At 41.4% G+C, this 20283-nt stretch overlaps 1 protein-coding gene across 1 annotated transcript in view; it reads left to right on the top strand.

Moving 5' to 3' along the window:
• gfral (GDNF family receptor alpha like) overlaps nt 1-20283 on the top strand; it is a 106158-nt gene that overhangs the window by 31308 nt on the left and 54567 nt on the right. Inside the window, exons 2-5 of the mRNA XM_048531878.2 lie at nt 2558-2695; nt 12128-12280; nt 12898-13305; nt 13424-13489. Coding sequence (XP_048387835.1) covers nt 2558-2695; nt 12128-12280; nt 12898-13305; nt 13424-13489 — 765 coding nt within the window. The remainder of the gene's footprint in view (nt 1-2557; nt 2696-12127; nt 12281-12897; nt 13306-13423; nt 13490-20283) is intronic.

Raw genomic sequence — 20283 nt, 5'->3', positions numbered from 1 at the left:
CGTGGGGCCTGGGGTTCGGGTGAGGGGGGAGGTGTAGGGGCAGGTGTAGCACTTTCTTCAGTTGCAGGGTAAAGTGCCAGGGGTGGTGGGGCTGGAAGGGAGTGTTGAGGGACCACTCTCCGTGACTCCCTTGTCCGCTCCACACTCCCCTCCAGCCCCACAACCCCCAGCACTTTTCCCTGCAACCGAAGAAAGTGCCACACCTGCCCCTACACCTCCCCCCTCACCCCAACCCCAGGCCCCACGAAGACTTTTCACATCAAACAGATGTTCACTTGCATATCTGTTAACGTGATATACTGTATCCGCTGTTCTTGTTGTGGCCTCCTCTACATCGGGGAAACCAAACGGAGGCTTGGGGACCGCTTTGAGGAACACCTATGCTCAGTTCGCAACAAACAACTGCACCTCCCAGTCATGAACCATTTCAATTCCCCCCTCCCACTTCTTGGATGACATGTCCGTCCTGGACCTCCTGCATTGCCACAATGACGCTGCCCGTAAGATGCAGGAACAGCATCTCATACTTTGCTTGGGAACCCTGCAGCCCGAGGGTATCAATGTGGACTTCACAAGCTTCAAAATCTCCCCTCCCCTGACCACATGCCAAGACCAGCCCAGCTGGTCCCCACCTCCCTAACCATTCCTCCCACCTCAAGCCCCACCCCCATCCCCTACCCACTAACCTCATCCCACCCCCCTGACCATTCTGTCCTCCCTTGACAGACCTATCCTTCCCTAACTCCCCACCTACATTCACCTTCACTGGCTCTAACCCCACCCCTTTGACCTGTCTGTCTCCTCTCACCCTATCTTCTCCTTTATCCATATTCTATCCGCCTCCCCCTGTCTCCCTATTTATTTCAGAATCTCCTTTCCCTCCCCCATTTCTGAAGAAGGGTCCCGACCCGATATGTCAAGCTTTCCTGCTCCTCTGATGCTGCTTGGCCTGCTGTGTTCATCCAGCTTCACACTGTGTTATTTCGTTATAAGTAACTGGTTGTCCCCTTGTTGAAAATACCTTTAACTCGTGTGCTGCAACACTTTCTAGATATGCAATATTCTGCCATTTGAATTCCATTTCATAAGTTCCACAGTGTAGTTGGCATGGGGAAGAGGGGAGAGTGAGAGGAGAGAATTCCTCATCTGAAGTGAAGCTACTAGTTACAATGACTTCCACGCATCATGAGGGCAGAGTTAATCTTCATATTCCCTGCAAACATATGAAGCAACTGACGTTTGCTGGTCTCCACTCTCCCACTTGCACCAGAGCTACTGAATAGTTAACAAACGTATTTAGAGTATTTATTGTATGATTGGAAATTCTCCAACAACACTATTGATTCTACCTTAAGCACATGCACAGGTTTATTGTTTCCAGGCAACAGTGGGATTGCACCAGAAACAATATTAGTTAAGTTGCAACCTCTTCTGATTCCAAGTTCCCTGGACATGCTAAATCACTCTGTACTGCTCCATTTTACACCAATCCTGGATTGGATTATTCCAAATTCGAATTGGTTGCTATTATTAAGATTTGACTTTTCTTTGTCACTGAACTTTGTTTTGGATCAAGTTTAAACTAAACCCTGCAATCAATAAGTATGTGATGGATCTCAAGATTCTTTAGCTCTGTTGTTTATTTTAACCACTATATTAACTGAAAGTTGAATTTTCTTCATTATCTCCTATGTCTCATTTTTATTACTGGGAAGGCTTATCATTGAGTCTGTTCCCACATGAACTGACGATCAAATTCTCCCTCAGGATCCTGTACAATATGAAACTGAATCATTTCGAGGAAATTACCTTTTACAATGATGCAGAGGGGTTTCTGGTGTGGGCAACTGCTTGTACACCCTTCAGTTCCTCACCTTTTTCTGCCACCTGCAAAATATCCTACCTTCCAACTTTGGAGATGTGGGGCCCCTCTCTATAAGGGATTTGGGCTGGTGAGTGTTACATGCAGCAGGCCCATAAATAAATTATTAAGTCGGTTCACTGGGTGCTAGGTATCATGTTGCTTTTGAGGTCTGGAGGGGATGGTGTACATTTCATCGAGGTTTGCTGGTGAGGGTGAGGTGACGTTTGGGCTCTCATTTGATCCCTTGCCTCTTGAAATTGTCTGCACTCTGGGACTTATTGGTCGAAAATGGCCGTAGCTCTGGAGGAGCAGCGGTAAAGGACACTAAAGCCTTCTGTTGGAAAGGGCCTAGCAGAAGCTGCTGTTCCATTATCTCCCCCATTCTGAGTCTGAGCACATACATTTTCATCACCTGAGTCCTACAAAATCTCCGACTGCAACTCCTTGTCTCAGCTGTTTTAATGGTTACCCATCACTTAGTTGCTGCATTGGTCCCTGGCCTCCCTCCTGTTTAGAGGAATCTTTTGCACAAAGGGAGAAATACAACCTAATGTCCCATAATGGAATGTTGCAGATCCAATCAATGCAGTATCCTTATCAGTAGGGCGAATTATTATTTGTGAAGATTGTTGTTATGAATTGATTGAAATCAGATCGAGCTGGTAATGATGCTTTCACAATTTTTTTTTGCAGCAATATTAATGGTTCAATTCACCATTAGTACATGTACCAAGACCAATGATTGTCTCCAGGTGAAGGCTTGGTGCATCTCTGACACAACTGGCTGTAAAAATGTATGGGACTTAATTGAAGATGTCTGTAACGTGACAGGTAATTACAGAATAAAAGCTACATTAGCAATATGTTTGTCCTGAATTCGAATGCTGTAATTTAATAAACAATCTCATTTTTTAAAAGGTGTCTTTCTCATGCTGGGATTATGTTGCAAAGCCTAACTGTGGCTGATTAAAATTTTCTGTCTTTCAAAAATCTGCAATTTCTCATCAACTTTCATCATTATATAATTTACACAAAAATGAAAGAGAAAACTGACTTTTATTTTCCAATGATCAAACTTATTATTGCAATTGGGCTTTGAAAGCTGATGAATCAGTGTCCAAGATTTAGTAATTATCAGGAGAATCACAGGCATTAGAACCAGGACATTTTTTGATCTTTAAAATTTGAAGTACAATGAGATTACAAAGCTCCCTCTAAATTCCCTCAAGGGGTGTAGTGTCACTGGATTGGCCAGAATTTATTGCCATACCAAATTACCCTTGCGTATTAAAAATAAAATGAGTTTGATTTACTAATCATTCTGTAGAACTTTGAGATAGAGATGAAATAATCACTATGTATTCCATCAGTAACATTTTTAGTTTAGTCATTTACTTAGCCCCTCTCCCTTGACTTGTTACAATGCACTTTCAATTTTTTTCTGTTTAAATTAATTTTACTTCTCCTTTCAGAGAGTTTATACATTCCTTTGTAATTTTTAACAGATTAATTCTTTATTATCTACTTTAAAAAATTGCCCCCTATCATCCATTGATCTTTGAGTGCCATTCCTAAATTGACGTCCTCAAGGTATTAACTCATTGACCTGTAAAAATAACTTCTCTTTTTCAAAGCTTAAATTAGCACTTGGTGCTGTAACCCAGGGCTGAAATTTTTCCACCTATCATTTTAGTAGGTTGATATTCTTTGCAGACCTAATGTGTATAATGGCAAGCATCAGATCTGATCCAAAATCAAAACTGAGATTGAGGGGAAAACGCAAAACTACTCCTTTTAAATCCAGTCAAGAATGGAGGAGTTTATTGTGTCATTTCTGACTAAAGATTCTTTAATACTCTAGTGAAGTTACCTCAGCTGGGCTCAGTACTGGCTCCCTAATGCAAGCTGACAGCTTTCCCCTTATGGTTCAGTGGGTTAATGCATTGGCCAGTGAGAAACTACTGCATGTGCTATAAATTTCCTCAGGATTTCTCTTGCTTCCTATTGAAATTTTGACATATTTTCAGGACATACCTGATTGGCTGCATTTTCCTCACTCAAAGGATAGTAAACCCATAAAATCCTGTGCCATAGAAGGCTGTGAAGGCCAAATCACTGAAATTATTTAACAATGGGATAAATAAGCTTTTAGATTTTGAAGGCATCAAAGGAGATGAAGAGAAAGCAGAAATCTGGTATTGAGATAGATGACCATTTTGAATGGTAGAACAGCCAGGAAGGGCTGAATGGCCTACTCCTGTTTCTGTGTTAATCTGGGTTTTCCCCTCCTGTGGCTATGCTGAAGCTGGTGGATGTTCCCTGAGATGCAATCCAAACATTTCCAGGATTGGTCTGCAGTCTGTCTTGCGTTTGCTGATTTCTGCCTGAAGGACTCTTGGGGTCGTAACGTCATTAATACAGGTGGAAATGAGTATCAGTCTCAGCAGTCTTGGTCCTGATGATGAAATAGCCAAACTACACTCGCCACTGCTTGCCAATCTGTGGATTTATTTTTTAAACGGATAGCTAGCAAGCGAGGAAGCCTCTGTCATACCAAAATAGCACTCAAGCTTGTTCAAGTACTGAAGAAGGCAACAACTAGATCTAGATGGCAGATGGTAAGAGGAACAATGTATAATAATAGCCTGTTTGACTTCATCCTTTACCAACCTACTTACAGGGACACATCTGGCCATGTGCGCAATGGCAGTGACTGCCACTCAGCCCTTGTGATTGCAAAGCCTGTTCACCACTGTGAAGACATTCTAGACTCAGTATTGTGCCACAACACTGCGCTCAGTGCAACTGATTAAGGACAGACGCTGGCTCCCCAAGCCATATGTCGATGAGGTGCTGTGAGCCACTAACAGCATCAGGCTTGTGCAATATGGAACATTGAGGCCCAGTATAATAGCTGCTCTCTGGATTGAATTCTTGAACAGACGATGATCAGTGTATGATGGGCATGCCTTAGACTGAGGTACAAACCTAACACTCGGGGCTGCCTGTAAGCTAACCATCCAAATGCAGCAGACCCAACAGTGTGCTGGATGGTCCAATGACCAACTGACCAAAACAACTGTACTGCACTTCTGTGGAAAAGAATTGATTTGTATAAGCAGGCAACTTAACAGAAGGAAGAGATGCCAGGAATATTCACCCATAATCACAGTAGATCCCAATAAGACAGCAAAGCAAAATCTGTAGTGTTTGTGATGTCACCCAAGAGTGGATGACCCTCCTATGCTTCCTCCATTGATTGAATATAATAGATAAGTGCTCCACCGAGTCAGTTCATTTCACATTGGAATACAAGTAGTCAAAGGGCAGTTATTACAGCATTTTGGTCGTCATCTTGCCATTGTTGTCTATCTTTTACAATGTGTAGAGGATCTGTTATAGTAACATCATAAGGCTACGCCATATGGAGATTCAGCAATTTATCTGATGTACCTCTTGCCTTTTTAATTTTGTTTTCGGCTGCTTTTGGCTGTTTTCTGTTTTGTGTACTTGTTTCTTTTTTGTGGAATGGCAGATACAATTCTCTCGACAGCCCTTTGGCTGCTGTAGTCACATTTGGAAGTGCTAACACAGATCACCAACCTGATCAGCACAATCTTCACAGATTATCCAGAGTAATTTTGTTTTCCTGGAATACTAATGTAAATGCAACTTCTGCACTGCTTCAAATTTTGTCTGAGTCTTTTTTTCTGTGGTTGTCAAGTTTGCAACACTGCCTTATTTCTGTAAGAAAAACCATGGCTGATCACTATTTTTTTAATCTTATATAGTTTCCCTGAACTCAGAACTACTACCCTCACACAGCACTGGTAAATAACAAAGGTTCAATTGACTTGAAAATCTCAAACATGCAAACTGATAACTTGCAGTTGTACAACACCTTATGTGCACATCTCTTCTGCTAGATGGTGCTGTCTAGAGTCTGCGCTGCTGCTGGTGATGTGGTGTCATCCAGGATATTGGCTCATTGGTACAGACTGATATTAGAGCATTAAAACAACAACTTTAGTGGGTTTAAGTGCTAATGAATATCAGGATCAGTGGATCCATTGATGAATGTGAGTATGATGATGGTGAGAGAATGTTAGCAGCAATTACTTTAGTGTGCATACAATCATTGGGTGTAATGTTTGTCAGTGTAGAGGCAGTGGCTATTGGGTGGTATCACGTCATTGGTGTAATTTCAGCTGATGTACAGCTTGTAATGTCAATGGATGCAATGTGGATGGGTCAGTTAATGGAGACGAATACACTGAAATATTTCTGACCAAATCTCATGTTTACAATGTGGATAATTAATGGATGTGTTTTTGTTTCCCTGTGATGAATTGTGATGAGGAACAATTAGCCAATAAATTTCAGGATACATCTCCAAACCAGATGGTTGCACTTTGGTGATCTTGGCTGCCTGTTACCGAAACATCAATGTTTAAGTTGCTAATTAGAATGTCACAGGATGACAGGAGAAGGATATGGAATAATTCACTGCTTTTTCGTTTAGTGACTGCTTGAGGAAAATGCAGATGGTCACACCAGAGAGACTACATTTTAACCACCCTATATGCTGGCAACTTGCAACTATATGCAGTTCTGTATCAGTTTTTAACAAGAGCCAGGTCTTTCAAATTTAATTTCCAAGCTTCCTGTCCTCTCAATGTCAGTGAGCACGACAATGAACCACCCAGTGAAATCGAAACACTGGTACTTAAAACAAGTGAAATGAAGCACTTCACATGGTCATGGACAGAGAAATAGCTGGACTGGAGTCATCACAGGTAAAGGTCAGGCTGCTTTCACCAACATCTGTTTGGATGTACAGGTAGGCTGTGTGGCACTGGCAGGAGAAACTGCTTCCTTACTGACACAAAGAAACTCGTGGTTGGGGCATTCGGCGGTAGAAACATGGTGACACGCAGCTGAATCCAAAGCAGGAAGTATTTCGATGACATTGCTGAGCACAACCGGAGAGGTGTGGCTGTTGCCCTACTCCCTAATGCCTGATGCTCTCACTTTGCCACTTTCACAAGCCTACTACAACATGTCAGTCCTCATTCCACTGTTGCAGTGAAACTAGAAGAGTCCCCTGGAATTACGCGTGAATAAAGTTGCTGGTCAGTGCAATGATCTCCTCAACTGGTAGAGTGACCCCATCGGCATTGACAATCAAGTGTTGCAATTAAATACGTGCCTTTGGACCTTCAACAGCAGCTTGCACACTGGGGACCACCATATCTAGCTATGGCATTTCAGGCCCCACTGCAGCAAGGGTTCCCCAGCAAGGCACTAGCACCAGGACTGCAGCTGGACTATGAGGGGCAATGTCAGGGGAGATTACTTAAAGTGGTTATTCTGTTGCCATTTTCATCTTAATCCATTCTTAGCCAATGTGCAACCTCCCCTGCTCAGGAGTAAGTGAAGTTGGCTTTGGTGAGGACTTAGTCTGCTCGAAGCTCAGCGGATGACAACCAAGAGCATCTTATTGGTTGAAGCAGAGATGCAAGCAGCCTATTTGTATGTCTGCTGAAGCCAAAGGGGCTGCATCATGTTGAACCAAGAGAACAAAGTTGTTGTTGCACACAGGAATGTATGTGGATGTTTTTGGTATCACGATATTGCTTCCGTTCCATAGTTGATGAATGTGCATACTTTGACCATAAAATCTTCAAACAAAACATCGCTGCAAAGTCAGAGTTTGACTTGCACACTGAATGTAAAAGTGAACCATCAGTGCAGATTTGGCTGGTCATCAGTTTTATCAGTCACCATGTGGTGGATGCTGTGTGTATTTGCATTTGAAATTCTTGTGCATCTTTGCAATGTATTCCTGTTTCATCTGTTTAATAACCTGTGCCCAGTTATAAAGTACGGGTAACAGTCACACCTGGGGTGAGAAATTGAGGCTGACTACTCTTATAATGGTGCAGCTAAACTACAATAACTTTTATTCAACAACCACTACTGTGAGTAAAGCATGTCAAAGTGAAAAAAAAAGGTTAACCTGATTGTTGAGCATGTGAGTAACATTATCTTTGGGCTTGAGAAAATAGGCTTGATTTGCATGCTGTCATCAAAGTAAATCGATATATTTTGCAGCAATTTCTTGACTTTCACATCCTTGGTTGTTAGTTATCCGAAGGATGGGAAGACATGAATTCGGGTAGACTGAAGGGAGTTTTGAATGGAATTCTCAGTTGTGAGATTTCTTTGTGTAAAACAAATTGAGAGGCCAGGAGGCTGTGATGATGACAACAATTTAATTGCTGCATTATTCCTGTTATTGTTGTTCTGTGACTGAACTCTGAGTATCTAAATGAACCTTACGATAGTTAGGACAACAGCATAAACCTATGTTGATGAATTACCTGCATTACATTCTGTGATTCTGTCTTCCACCTTTGTCCACCCTCATTGTAGATCCTTTGCTTTGTGCATCCTGCAGCAATTCCAATGTGTAAATAAGAAAGAAAGGAAACTGTAATGATTTACACCTTTTAATGGATGTCCCACTATGTCATCAATGAATCCCTCAAAGATTAATTTCAGCCCTAATTTGCAGTAAATGATCATTAATCATGTAGCTACACAAAGGAGATTTCTTTTTGAAAAGGATGTTAGAAATAGAGGGACAGACTAACAATAAGTTAATTAACAAAATAAAGACCATGGGCTGAATTTGACAGGAAATCGCTCAGTATCAATTTTGGCAGATTTTGTGAAGTGTTTCTCTCTGTGAGGTACAGTAAGATTTCTCATGCTGTCCTAGACTTGCCTCTTTACCAGTACACAACATCTCATAGCGAACTGCTCACTGTAGGTGGACGTATTCACTTCTGCCAGCACCTCCCAGAATTCCTGGTGCTGCCACCATTTTGTAAACACAGTTGTGCACCAGGTCCGAAGCTGCCCTGCATAGTTCCTGTCACTTTCCCCAGTCATGTTTGGCAAAAGGGGAGTTGGCAGCCTGCTTTCTAGGTAGAAGCCTGGAGTTACTGGTGCACAAGGTTGTACAAAGAAAGGTCATTCTTTCCCCACAAGACTAAGGAGGCCACTACACCAGCCCTGACAGTCTGGTCTGAGCTTACCACAATGGTGTGCAATATCCACGATCTGGAAGAACACCCAGCAATATAGGAAACAGGTAAATGATCTTTTCCATTCCATCACCATAAGATCCACCGTCTTCTCTCTGCTCCCTCACACTCACCCAATCTCTCCTACTGCACACATTTCCCACCAAAGATCTAGTCTACTTCTCTCACTACTGCTTGCAACATCTTCCCTCACACGCTCCCTGCACCACTAAACCCGTATGGCCTTTGTGCTACCTACTTAGTCACTCATGACACCAACCCACATTTCCCAACTGCACCATCACTAATAACTGTACCAGCCACTTTCATCCCACTCAAACTTTCTCTTTGTCTTATTCCAGGAGGAAAAGGCCCACAGTTGGAGTAAGACAGACAAGGTGGGCAGTGGGGTGTCTACATTTGGCTCCCTACCCCTACTAGGAGATAATTCTGACCATGACTGCCCCAAACAGTTAACTAACTGTGCCCAAGTCCCTGGGCAGATAGTAGAGGTGGAACCCCCTGAGTAGAGGCTGTCCTGCTTGACCCTGACTAAGGACTGCTCCCCTTAGACTTTGAGATGTGACCATTTGCTTCCTTCACATGCAGTGTATTAGCCACATATGCTGCTGGTGCACAGCAAAGGTGTGAGATTGAAGTAGCACGCTGCTGCACAATAAGTCCATTCCATTAATTGCTCACTGTCCATAACCATAACAGGCTGCCTGGCTTTGTGTCTGCAGTAAGATGTGGTAATGTGCACCTTTAAGCTTTGGCTGAAGGGGCAATGTGCAAAAAGGCAAGGAAGGGCTGACAGTTGCATCCATACAGGCACAAAGAGAGCAAATGAGGATCTCTGTGACGCTCCCTGGCTCCATAAGATGAGTGCCTGTGTCTTGCAGGAACAATGTCCTCACAGCAGCATCACAATGAAAGGTCCTGGGACCTCTCCAAACTGCTTTATTGAAGTGGAGCATTGTTTTGTAAGTGTGACATGAGGGTGTGGAGAAGCTGCTGTATTACATGTGCCAATGTTGGTGGACAGGGAGTGCACATGATCACTGCCCATCACTGCCAGTGTGCCCTGAAATGTTGGCACTGGCCATCTGGAAGAGCAAGGGGCAAGCTAGAATCGCCAGGTAATTGCTCTGACTTTCACAGTGAGTGTTGTTGCTGTATAGTTTCATGGATAATTCAATGTACCAGCCAAGGTGAATGGGAAACTATATATAAATAAGGCAAGATTAATAAATAATGAAATAGTAAAACTTGCAAATAGGCCCCCAGCTATTCCTCAGTAAGGGCCCCCCCCCCCTCGATCACACTACTTGTTGCCACAGCATTACACATGCAGCTCATTGACCATGGTCACAAGAGCAAATAAATTCCCAAAAAGAACCAGCAGATACAGACAATTATTAGGAAGAACTATTTGGTCAGCTGGTAAACCTTATGAAATGTACAAGATTGAAAATGGAGAGGAATGGAGGTGTTCAATCTATTAGTCATAAAAAATATCACTGTGAATAGAATTCCCCCACTGTGGAAAGAGGCCATTTGGGCCATCGAGTCTGCAACAACCCTCTGAAAAAATTCTCACCCAGAGCTCCAGTCCATCTCTGCAACCCCGCGTTTATCATGTCTAATCCACCCACCCTACGGGCAATTTCAGCATAACCAATCCACCTAATCTGCACATCTTTAGACGGTGGGGGGAAACTGGAACACCTGCAGGAAACAGATCCTTGAAAGTTGCCACCCAGGTTGACAGGGCTGTTAAGAAGGCATACAGTGTTTTAGCTTTTATTAATAGAGGGATCGAGTTCCGGAACCAAGAGGTTATTGTGAAGCTGTACAAAATTCTGGTGCGGCCGCACTTGGAGTATTGTGTACAGTTCTGGTCACCGCATTATAAGAAGGATGTGGAAGCTTTGGAAAGGGTGCAGAGGAGATTTACTAGGATGTTGCCTGGTATGGAGGGAAGGTCTTACAAGGAAAGGCTGAGGAACTTGAGGCTGTTTTCATTAGAGAGAAGAAGGTTGAGTGGTGACTTAATTGAAACATATAAAATAATCAGAGGGTTAGATAGGGTAGATAGGGAGAGCCTTTTTCCTAGGATGGTGATGGTGAGCATGAGGGGGCATAGCTTTAAATTGAGGGGTGAAAGATATAGGACAGATGTCAGAGGTAGTTTCTTTACTCAGAGAGTAGTAAGGAAATGGAACGCTTTGCCTGCAACGGTAGTAGATTCGCCAACTTTAGGTACATTTAAGTCATCATTGGATAAGCATATGGACATACATGGAATAGTGTAGGTTAGATGGGCTTGAGATCGGTATGACAGGTCGGCACAACATCGAGGGCCGGAGGGCCTGTACTGTGCTGTAATGTTCTATGTTCTATGTTCTATGAAACCCACACAGACACCGGGAGAACATGCAAACTCCACACAGACAATCACCCAAGGCTGGAATTGAACATGCATCCCTGGCACTGTGAGGCAGCAGTGCATATCACTAAATCACAATATTACCCTTAATTGAATTGTAATCCCACCAGTTACTATGTCAGGATTTGAACCAGTATTGCTAGCGTACTCATCATATTGAATCATTAGTCCACTGACATTGCCTCTATTGCCACCATCTCTCCTCTCTACTATGTGCTACATTGTCTCTGACTGCATGGGACAAGGCATACAATGAAATCAAGCAAACTTGACAATTACAGTCCTGTACTAGCCAGAATTCTGCTGCATTAGATGCAGAACCTTAGATCTGACTAAAATGAGTTGCTATAAAGGGGAGCTAAATTTGCAGTCTCTGAGAGTTTACCAGAACGAGATTTGTCTGGAGTTGTTAGTGGCAGGATAGGTAAATGCAATGCATTCTGTCCTGTTTGTTCTTGGCTTATAAATGGAAAAATAAGGAAGCAATAAAATAAGAAAGGCTTAGAATATTTCCCATGAAGGGAGACTTCATATGGGAAGACTCTTCTGAAGGCAACTTCACAGAAATGATAAAAATTGAAAACATGGGCCAGCTTGTTCCACTTCCAATTGCTGTAATTTAAACCATGGTTCTTTGGATAATTCAGACAGTACTAAATCATCTGCATCCTGGAAAATCTCAACAAATACATTCAAATATAATATTCTTTTAATTTGTTGCAGGTGAGGCTTGCACAATAAAGAATCTCAGCAACTGTAACCTAACCATCCAGTACCTAACTGACAGTTATCCAGCATTTAAGGAGTGCAGTTGCCTCGAAGACAAATCATGTGACTTTCTGAGACCTCTCAGAAGCCAGTGCACCAGTCAAGGAGGTAATGCAATACCCAGATCTGTATAATGAGGTGGTATCACAGAATGTGCAAACAACCAATGTTCTATCATTTGTAATAACTACCAATGGAAATATAAGGTTTAAGACTTTCCCAGCACTAACACTTGCTTAAATATTATGAGGAGACATAGTCAAAGCATGTTAAGTGATTCAAATAAAGAAGATATAACTGTGAGCAAAATACAGCCCACAGTTTTAAACTATGCCAATTAGGAGTAAGTAGAGAATTCAATGAGGACTGTTTTGCAGAAAAAGTCATGAATAAACATATGGAACAAATTATTAGGAAAGGTCATTGTAGAGAGTTAAGGAGGGAACTGTTTTAGAGAAAGTATATGGTGAGATTAACTAAAAACAGATTGTCTTATCAGACCAAATGTCCTTTTCCTGTTCCTCAAGATTCCTAGATTCCCACAAAAATGTGACAGAGAGTTTGGTTTTTAAACTGAAAGATCAAAACAAAGTAAAACTTTCCAGTTTTTATGGCTGCAGCCTGAAACAGGTGTAACAAAGTTGCTGTTGACATGTACAGGGAGATTTTAGTTACGTTTCTAAACGGTGTTTGACATTTGAGTATTTATTCCACTTGTCATGCAGAGCTCTCAAGAGCAGTTCCTGCTGTTCCATCAACACACCATGACTGGAGTCATCATTCAAGACGAACGAGAATTCCTAACCATTTGAAGAAGGATAATGATTGTTCAGTGGCTAAGAAGCAATGTCTAAAGACCACAAGTTGCAGCTCAGTGTATGCAAGGTTTAAGAAGATGTGCAAGAACAAAAAGGGCAATTGCAACATTGCCTCTGTGGCACAAGAATGTTTGACTGCGTGGCAAGCCTTGCAGCATACAAAACTCTCTAACTGCACCTGTTCAAGGCAGGAAAGTCTGAAGTGTCAAAGATGGAGCAGATTTTTCAACAATACTTGTGTGCAAATTGCATACACAAACCTGAATACAAGCAGTGATGAAGGAATTAAAGGAAATAATTCCGTTGGGGACGGCAGTATGTTGACATTCGAACAGTTTGAACATGGATTTTCTTATGTTTTAAACACGCTATTGATTCCAGGACCATGTTTCCCTACATAGTATTTACAGTGTTATTTCTGTTGTATGTACAGGTGACTTCACGGAGAGCAGGAAAACAGCAGCAGAATCTACCACTTTCGCCAGATATGATAACAAAAGTAAGAGATAAAATGCCTTAGCTCATTAGGAGCACATATCGGGAAATTATCAATGAAACATACGATTTTTCACGTTGTCATGTTGAGAACAGGAAAATCTCGCTAATTACAATTTTATTTTTCTGGGTTGTGACATAAATCAAAAGTGCTTACGTTTCTGAATCTGCCTGATATAGCTATCTTTTTCCAGACATTTGTTAGGCAGCTGAATTTTAGGGATCAGTTGGACAGCAGTTACTCAGTGCGCAGCTGCTACCCCAGAAATATACCATTGGCTCCCTTGCCACCCTTTAACCTTCAGACAGTGTTCTGTTTACCAGCTTCCAACAGTCAGTGGAAAATTCTAATGTTGAGAGCGAGTTAAAGGACTGAGTGCACTCTGCTAACATTAAAAGCACAGACGATTAGGGTTCAAATGTTCCCAGATGGACCAGGGGACTGCCTGGGAACCTTTTAAACATGGCTTCAAACTAGACTGAGTATATGGCTTAAAAACCAACTGGTATGAGAGTACCCCTCTGAGAGTCAGGAGCTCACCATTTAACTTTAATGTGGTCAGAATGCCAAGCTGCCTACCAAGTTATACTTCAATGTTGTAAGTCAATTTGCTTCCAAAATTATGGTCGCAAATCAGTAAATAACTTTCAATTTGGCCAGCAATTGATTTTCTGTACCAGCGCATTCCATTTACTCTGCAAAACAAAGACTATTTTACATCCAATAATATCTAATTTGTTAGATTCTGCAAAGATCTTTCTTGCTCACCAAGTAAATTCAACAAGGATAGAATATCTTCCTAGAATTGTATCCAAACATTTATGGGCCAAATCTTCTGGTCTCTGGATCATTGGAGAGCAAGGTGGCAATATTGTCCCGGTGGAAGTCCTGATACACTCACCTATGTTAAATTGTCTGGAATGTTTAAACTTCTGATGGGCAAATACCCTGGTCCTGTGGACCTTCCTAGGATGTCTCCAATTCTAAGAAAAGAGTCGGATGCTTGGGTTACTGCTACAGAACGATCCCGAATAACTCCTCAAGAACCACCAGACAGAGTAAAACCTAATCTACCTCCTGGATAACTGCCAAACTCACACTCTCAATCACACCCGCTGACCACCCAATGAAACTGCCCTGATTTCCAATTATCCCTCCTAACCAACTGACTACCTCCCCAAACCCTTGATGATTCCTTGACCCAACCTAACTACATCCCAACCTCAATGTCTGCACCTATCTGGCTATCTCCCCCAGGAACCCATTACTCTGACAGAAAATAAATGCAATCCGTGACTCAAGAGTTTGGAAAGAGTAATGATGGATTAGATCAATAATTGAATATTAGGCTGCTAAAGGGCGATTCAACACATCCACTTTTTTCCATGCTGTTCTTGTATAAAATGTAACTGAAAAAGGGTCCCAACCCAAAGCGTCAACGTTCCTGCTCCTCTGATGCCGCCTGACCTGCTGTGTTCCTCCAGCTCCACATTGTGTTGTCTCTGACTCCAGTATCTGCAGTTCTTGCTAATCCCACATCTCTCATGTCTGGTTGCTGAACTTGTTGCCATTACCTGAAAATCTCAGTACAATCTGAAAGTCTCAATACAACCATTCTGAGTTCATTATGCATCGGTGCAGCAATAGTTATAGCTCAACTTAGCATTACTGTAGGGATATTTTGTTTATTTTCAGTACAATGAGCTCCAAAAATCATCCTTTTAAATAATAATAGATACTTGCATAAATCAAAGATGGAAGCAGCATCATTTAGCATAGCAATTGAAAAAAAAGTCCTACTAATTAGGAAAAGCAAGTAAGTGGCTTCATGTGTACTAAATATGAGAAATTATTTTCCACTGTGGTTAAATGCTACAAATCCTCTGGTAATCCTGGCAATAGTAAACAAGTAAATGCTTCACATGCATAACATTGGAGATTAAACCTGGCACACAAAATTGAGAGCCTCAAAGGGCTTGTCAAGCAAGTTGTTTGAAAAGGCAGCATGAGCCCTTTCCTTATTATCACCTCTGGACTTGCAGATTTCTACAAGTGATTAATTTTTATTTTGCATCATATGTGCAATTTCCAGCTGGAAGGTTTAAAAGTGTGTCTGGTGCTTGTTACAAAGCACCTACCGAGTAAATGCACACTACAATTACTGCTCCAAACTGTGGAGTTATAGTTCAGGCTCCAGCCAGGTAGAACTGTGTTTATATTGCCCAGCTACTGGTTGGCTGCAACTTTACCTATTTTGCCTGGGAGAAAGTTGTATGCAGTTGAGATAAAGGACAGAGCAGAATCCACTCTTATAACCATTAAAATTTTAAATGCTTGCAAAGTAGAAATGGATCCGTAGACACCCATTAGCATTTAGTACACCAGATTTAACACTGCACTGAATTCATGCTCCATGCAGACTCCCTCCAGGGTGTTTAACTGGGATGGTCTGTGGAGTCAGATTTGACCCTGGCTCCAGACTTACATGGCCACTTGTACATTGGTATATAGCCAACACCATCTTACACTGATGCTATACTTGTACTCTGCTGGAAGAGCTCAGTCTCAGCTCTAATTGAGAAAATATTTGGGACTATGTGGCAAGAGCAGTGTAATGAGGACTATTTGGATAGCTTAAAAAAAGTCAGTACGTATGTAATGGGCCGAATGGTCTCTTTATATTGCTTATTGACGGAATTAACCTGTCAGAATAAATTGGAGTTTATAAGAATGAGGAGTGCTCTCACTTAAACAAACCAAATTTTTACAGGGCTCAGTAGGGTAGGTGCAGAAAGGATGTTTCACCTGATGGGGGGAATGTGTGTCTTGAATCAGGGAATATTGTCTCAAAATAAGGAATAGCCCATCGAAGACAGAGATGATGAGGCATTTGCTCACTAAGAAGATACTGAATCTTTGAAATTCTCTACACCAGAGGGCTGAGGAGGCTCAGTGATTGAGTATGTATAGCACAGAGATTGATATATTTCCATATATTAGAGACCTTAAGAGATATGAGTATTGTGCAGGAAATTGATGTTGAGCTGGGAGTTCAACCATGATCTAGATGAATGGTGAAGTAAGTTCAAGGGCTGAATTGACTATACCCGCTCCTGTGTTCCTAAACATGTCTGGAGTGGTATAGGAATTAGGCAGATGTCCAGCTGAAGTGTGCCCAGTTCAGCATTTTGTGGAAAACAGCCTGGAACTGGCCTTTCATCACTACCAAGTTAGAAGTAGAAATAAGGAAGACAATAGGTGGTTTGCTGGGTCTGTGGAACAATTGAAAATAAGATCAAGGAGTTGAAGTAGGCCAGTCAGGCCCCTCAAGGCTGTTCTGTTATTTCATAAGATCATGGCTGATCTTATCCTAGCCTTAACTCCATTTTCCTGCCCCCCATAACCCTTCAATGCAACGCTAATGAAAAATATGTCCATCTCCTCCTTAAATGTACACAGCGTCCTGATATCCACTGCACTCTGGGGTAGTGAATTCCACATAAGTTATATAATACTGGCTAATTTGGAGGTAAACTTTCCCACTTGAGTTACCATACCAAAGAAACATTGTACATCTTTGATGTACTTTTGTGCCAGAAATTCACTGATGGGTCTTGCCTTCTTTGGATCCATTTTGTGATGTTCTTGGGTACTGTGTCCTTGGAATGTAATTATCACACTAGTATCAGGGCATGCTTCTGGCCTCGATATGGGCCTTCCGCATTATCAAGTGGTTGAAGTAACATAAGATCTCCACAGGAACTGCCATCTCTTCAGGCTATCATTCCTGATAACCCAGACAAAGTAGTTGGACTTTCCCCTCTTACTGTTGAAGTTTCTGATCATACATTTTTCCTCTCCAGTCTGTTGCCAATTTATGGTTTGAATTTATTGTTTTGTAAAGTTCTTTTCCATCTTTCTCAGAATCTTCCCACTCTTCAGCCATTTAATCAAATTCTTTGAAAGTCTTTTTATTAACCCGCCTTCATTTCCAGCTATTTTTCTTTAAATCATTTGACATGTCTTATGGCTGTTTATTCAGCTCCGAAGTCTTCCAAGAGTCTACCTTCTTCAGTCGTGTGACAGAATTGAAAATAATGTCATAAGCAGCACTAAAAGATTTCATGTGTACATCACAAGTAAAGGGTGTGGTAAACGTTAAAGAAAGGAAAATGTGAGACTATAATTTATAGGCAGATAATCACTGATTTGTTCAAGTAAATATACCGTAAGAAGGTAAGATATAGGAGCAGGAGTAAACCCGTCAATCCACTTGCCACAACAACCCAGAATAAACATTGTAAAGATGGGAGCAGGAAGTTTCAAAGGGATATAGACCAATTATATGATTAGGAAAATCCATGGCAGTTGAATCTCAATGTGTACAGATTGAGAAAGACATGTAATTTTGCTGTCTCTTAGATTCATGAGCAAGAATTGTGATTAATATAATCTCACGCTAAATTCAGCACCCTTTATTAAGAATTTTAAACAGAACATTAAATCATATAGTTAGCCCTCAGGCTGAGATGACTGCAGGATATATAGAAGTGAGCTTTGATTGACTCTTCCTGTCAATATCGATTTTCAGTCTCCCATTTTCTCAATTGCTGTGGAGGATTTTCAAATAGAATATAGTTTTGAAAGAACTCAAGCTTGATCATTTCTGGATTCTGATTGGTCAGTTGGGTTCATGCTTGGTTGTTCGCATGTTCCCAAGTTGACATCTATTCAACATTTTCTCCTCCCACTGTGATTCACTATCCGTTTCAACTAGCCTCAGCCAGTTTGTTGCATTCAACAAAACAAAAACACTGGGAATGCTGGAAATGTGAAATAAATACAGAAAGTGTTGGTGAAACTCCTCAGGTACAGCAGCATTGGAACAGGAGTAGGCCATTCACCCCCTCGAGCCTGTTTCACCATTCAATGAGATCATGGCTGATCTGTGATCTAACTTAATATACCTGCCTTTGTCTCATATTCCTTAATACTTTTGTTTAATAAAAATGATCAGTGTCAAATTTAAAATTAACAATTAATCCAGCATCCACTGCCATTTGTAGATGAGCATTCTAAAACATCTTCCACCCTTTCTGTGCTTGCAGAAGTGCTTCCTAATATCTCGTCCCCGCCTCCCTAACCTGTTCTTCCTCTCACCTATCCCCTCCTCCCACCTCAAGCTGCACCTCCATTTTCTACCTACTACCCTCATCCCACCCCCTTGACCTGCCCGTCCTCCCCAGACGGAACTATCCCCTCCCTACCTCCCCACCTACACTCACCTCTGCTGGCTCCATTCCCGTCTCTTTAACTTGTCTGTCTCCTCTCCACCTATCTTCTCCTCTATCCATCTTTGATCTGCCTCCCCCTCTCTCCCTATTTCTTTCAGAACCCTCTCCCCCTCCCCCTTTTCTGATGAAAGGCCTAGGCCCGAAACATCAGCCTTTGTGCTCCTAAGATACTCCTTGGCCTGCACTGTTCATCTAGCTCCACACTTTGTTATCTCTCCTGAATGGTCTGACCCTAATTCTCAGATTATACCCCCTTCAAGAATCTCCAACCAGTCATAATAGTTTATCTTTATCTAACCTGCCTTTTCCTGTTAATACCTTGAAGACTGCAATCAAATAATCTACTAAATTCAAGAGAAAACAGGCCTAATTTGATTAAACAAAAATAGAAATTGCCTTAAAAACTCAGCAGGTCTTGCAGCACCTGTGGAGAGAAAGCAGAGTTAATGTTACGAATTCAGTGACCCCTCTTCAGAACAGTTATAATTATAACAATTATAATAGCTATAATGATTATAATTTGGATAATCTTCCATAACAACCGCTGAAGTTCAGGGTAATTCTTGTAAATCCTCCATCCAAGGACAATATATCTTTCTTAAGATGTGGTGCCCAGATCTGCTCATAGTATTCCAAGAAAGTTCTAACAAAGGTATTGTATAAAGTCTATGGAGAGAGAATCCAGGGTAGCATTTTGACTCAGAGATGACTCTTCATATGCTTTTATAGTTGCATTTAATAGTTATATTTTATTTAAGTCATTGCATTTAATTCAGTGGTATCACTCCAACTGTTAAGTACCAATATCCTCAGCAAGTATAGCACCATTCCTTTTCTACATAACAAATACTGCTCTGATGTCTGTTCACTCTTTCCTTGCAGATGGAAGGACAAAGAGAATTTAATTTTGAGGTACAAAAATTACAAAGTTAGAGCATAGGCACAAAACGTAATCAAAGGAGTTACTGGAATATTGCTAGTATTTATCATATGTGAGTTATAGTTTGTGGGGAGAGGGTGTTTTACTTAGTTATACAGAACCTTGGTTGGATTCCACTGAGATTCTGTGTTCAGTTTTAGTCATAACAGCTCTTGAGTGCAGATTGATTTGGCGGAATATATTTTCTCCCCAGTGAAATCGCACCTTAAAATGGTGAACCAAGTTGCAGACAAAAGAATATCTATGCATCTTATTTATTCAGATGTTAGTTAAAGTTGCAGGTCACTGAATCACAGGAGGCCATTCAGCCCAGTATGTCTGCAAATCTCCAATGGGCATCATGACTTTGTGCCATTTGCCTGCTTCTAACCCCATACCCACATGCATATTTTTATATTTAAATAATCATGCAGTACCTTCTTGAACACTTCAGTTTAACCTGCCTTCACTACACGTTCAGACCCAAATCACTCATTGAGTAGAAACGTTTTTTCTCACATAATGTTTGCTACCTCTATAAATCATTTTAAGTCGGTGCCCCCTCAATCTTGATCTTTTTAAGA

This window comes from Stegostoma tigrinum, chromosome 4, assembly GCF_030684315.1.
Source record: "Stegostoma tigrinum isolate sSteTig4 chromosome 4, sSteTig4.hap1, whole genome shotgun sequence".
In the NCBI taxonomy this organism is placed as follows: domain Eukaryota; kingdom Metazoa; phylum Chordata; class Chondrichthyes; order Orectolobiformes; family Stegostomatidae; genus Stegostoma; species Stegostoma tigrinum.
Note: the sequence above shows the minus strand (reverse complement) of the source record. Positions and strands in the feature narration are given on the sequence as shown.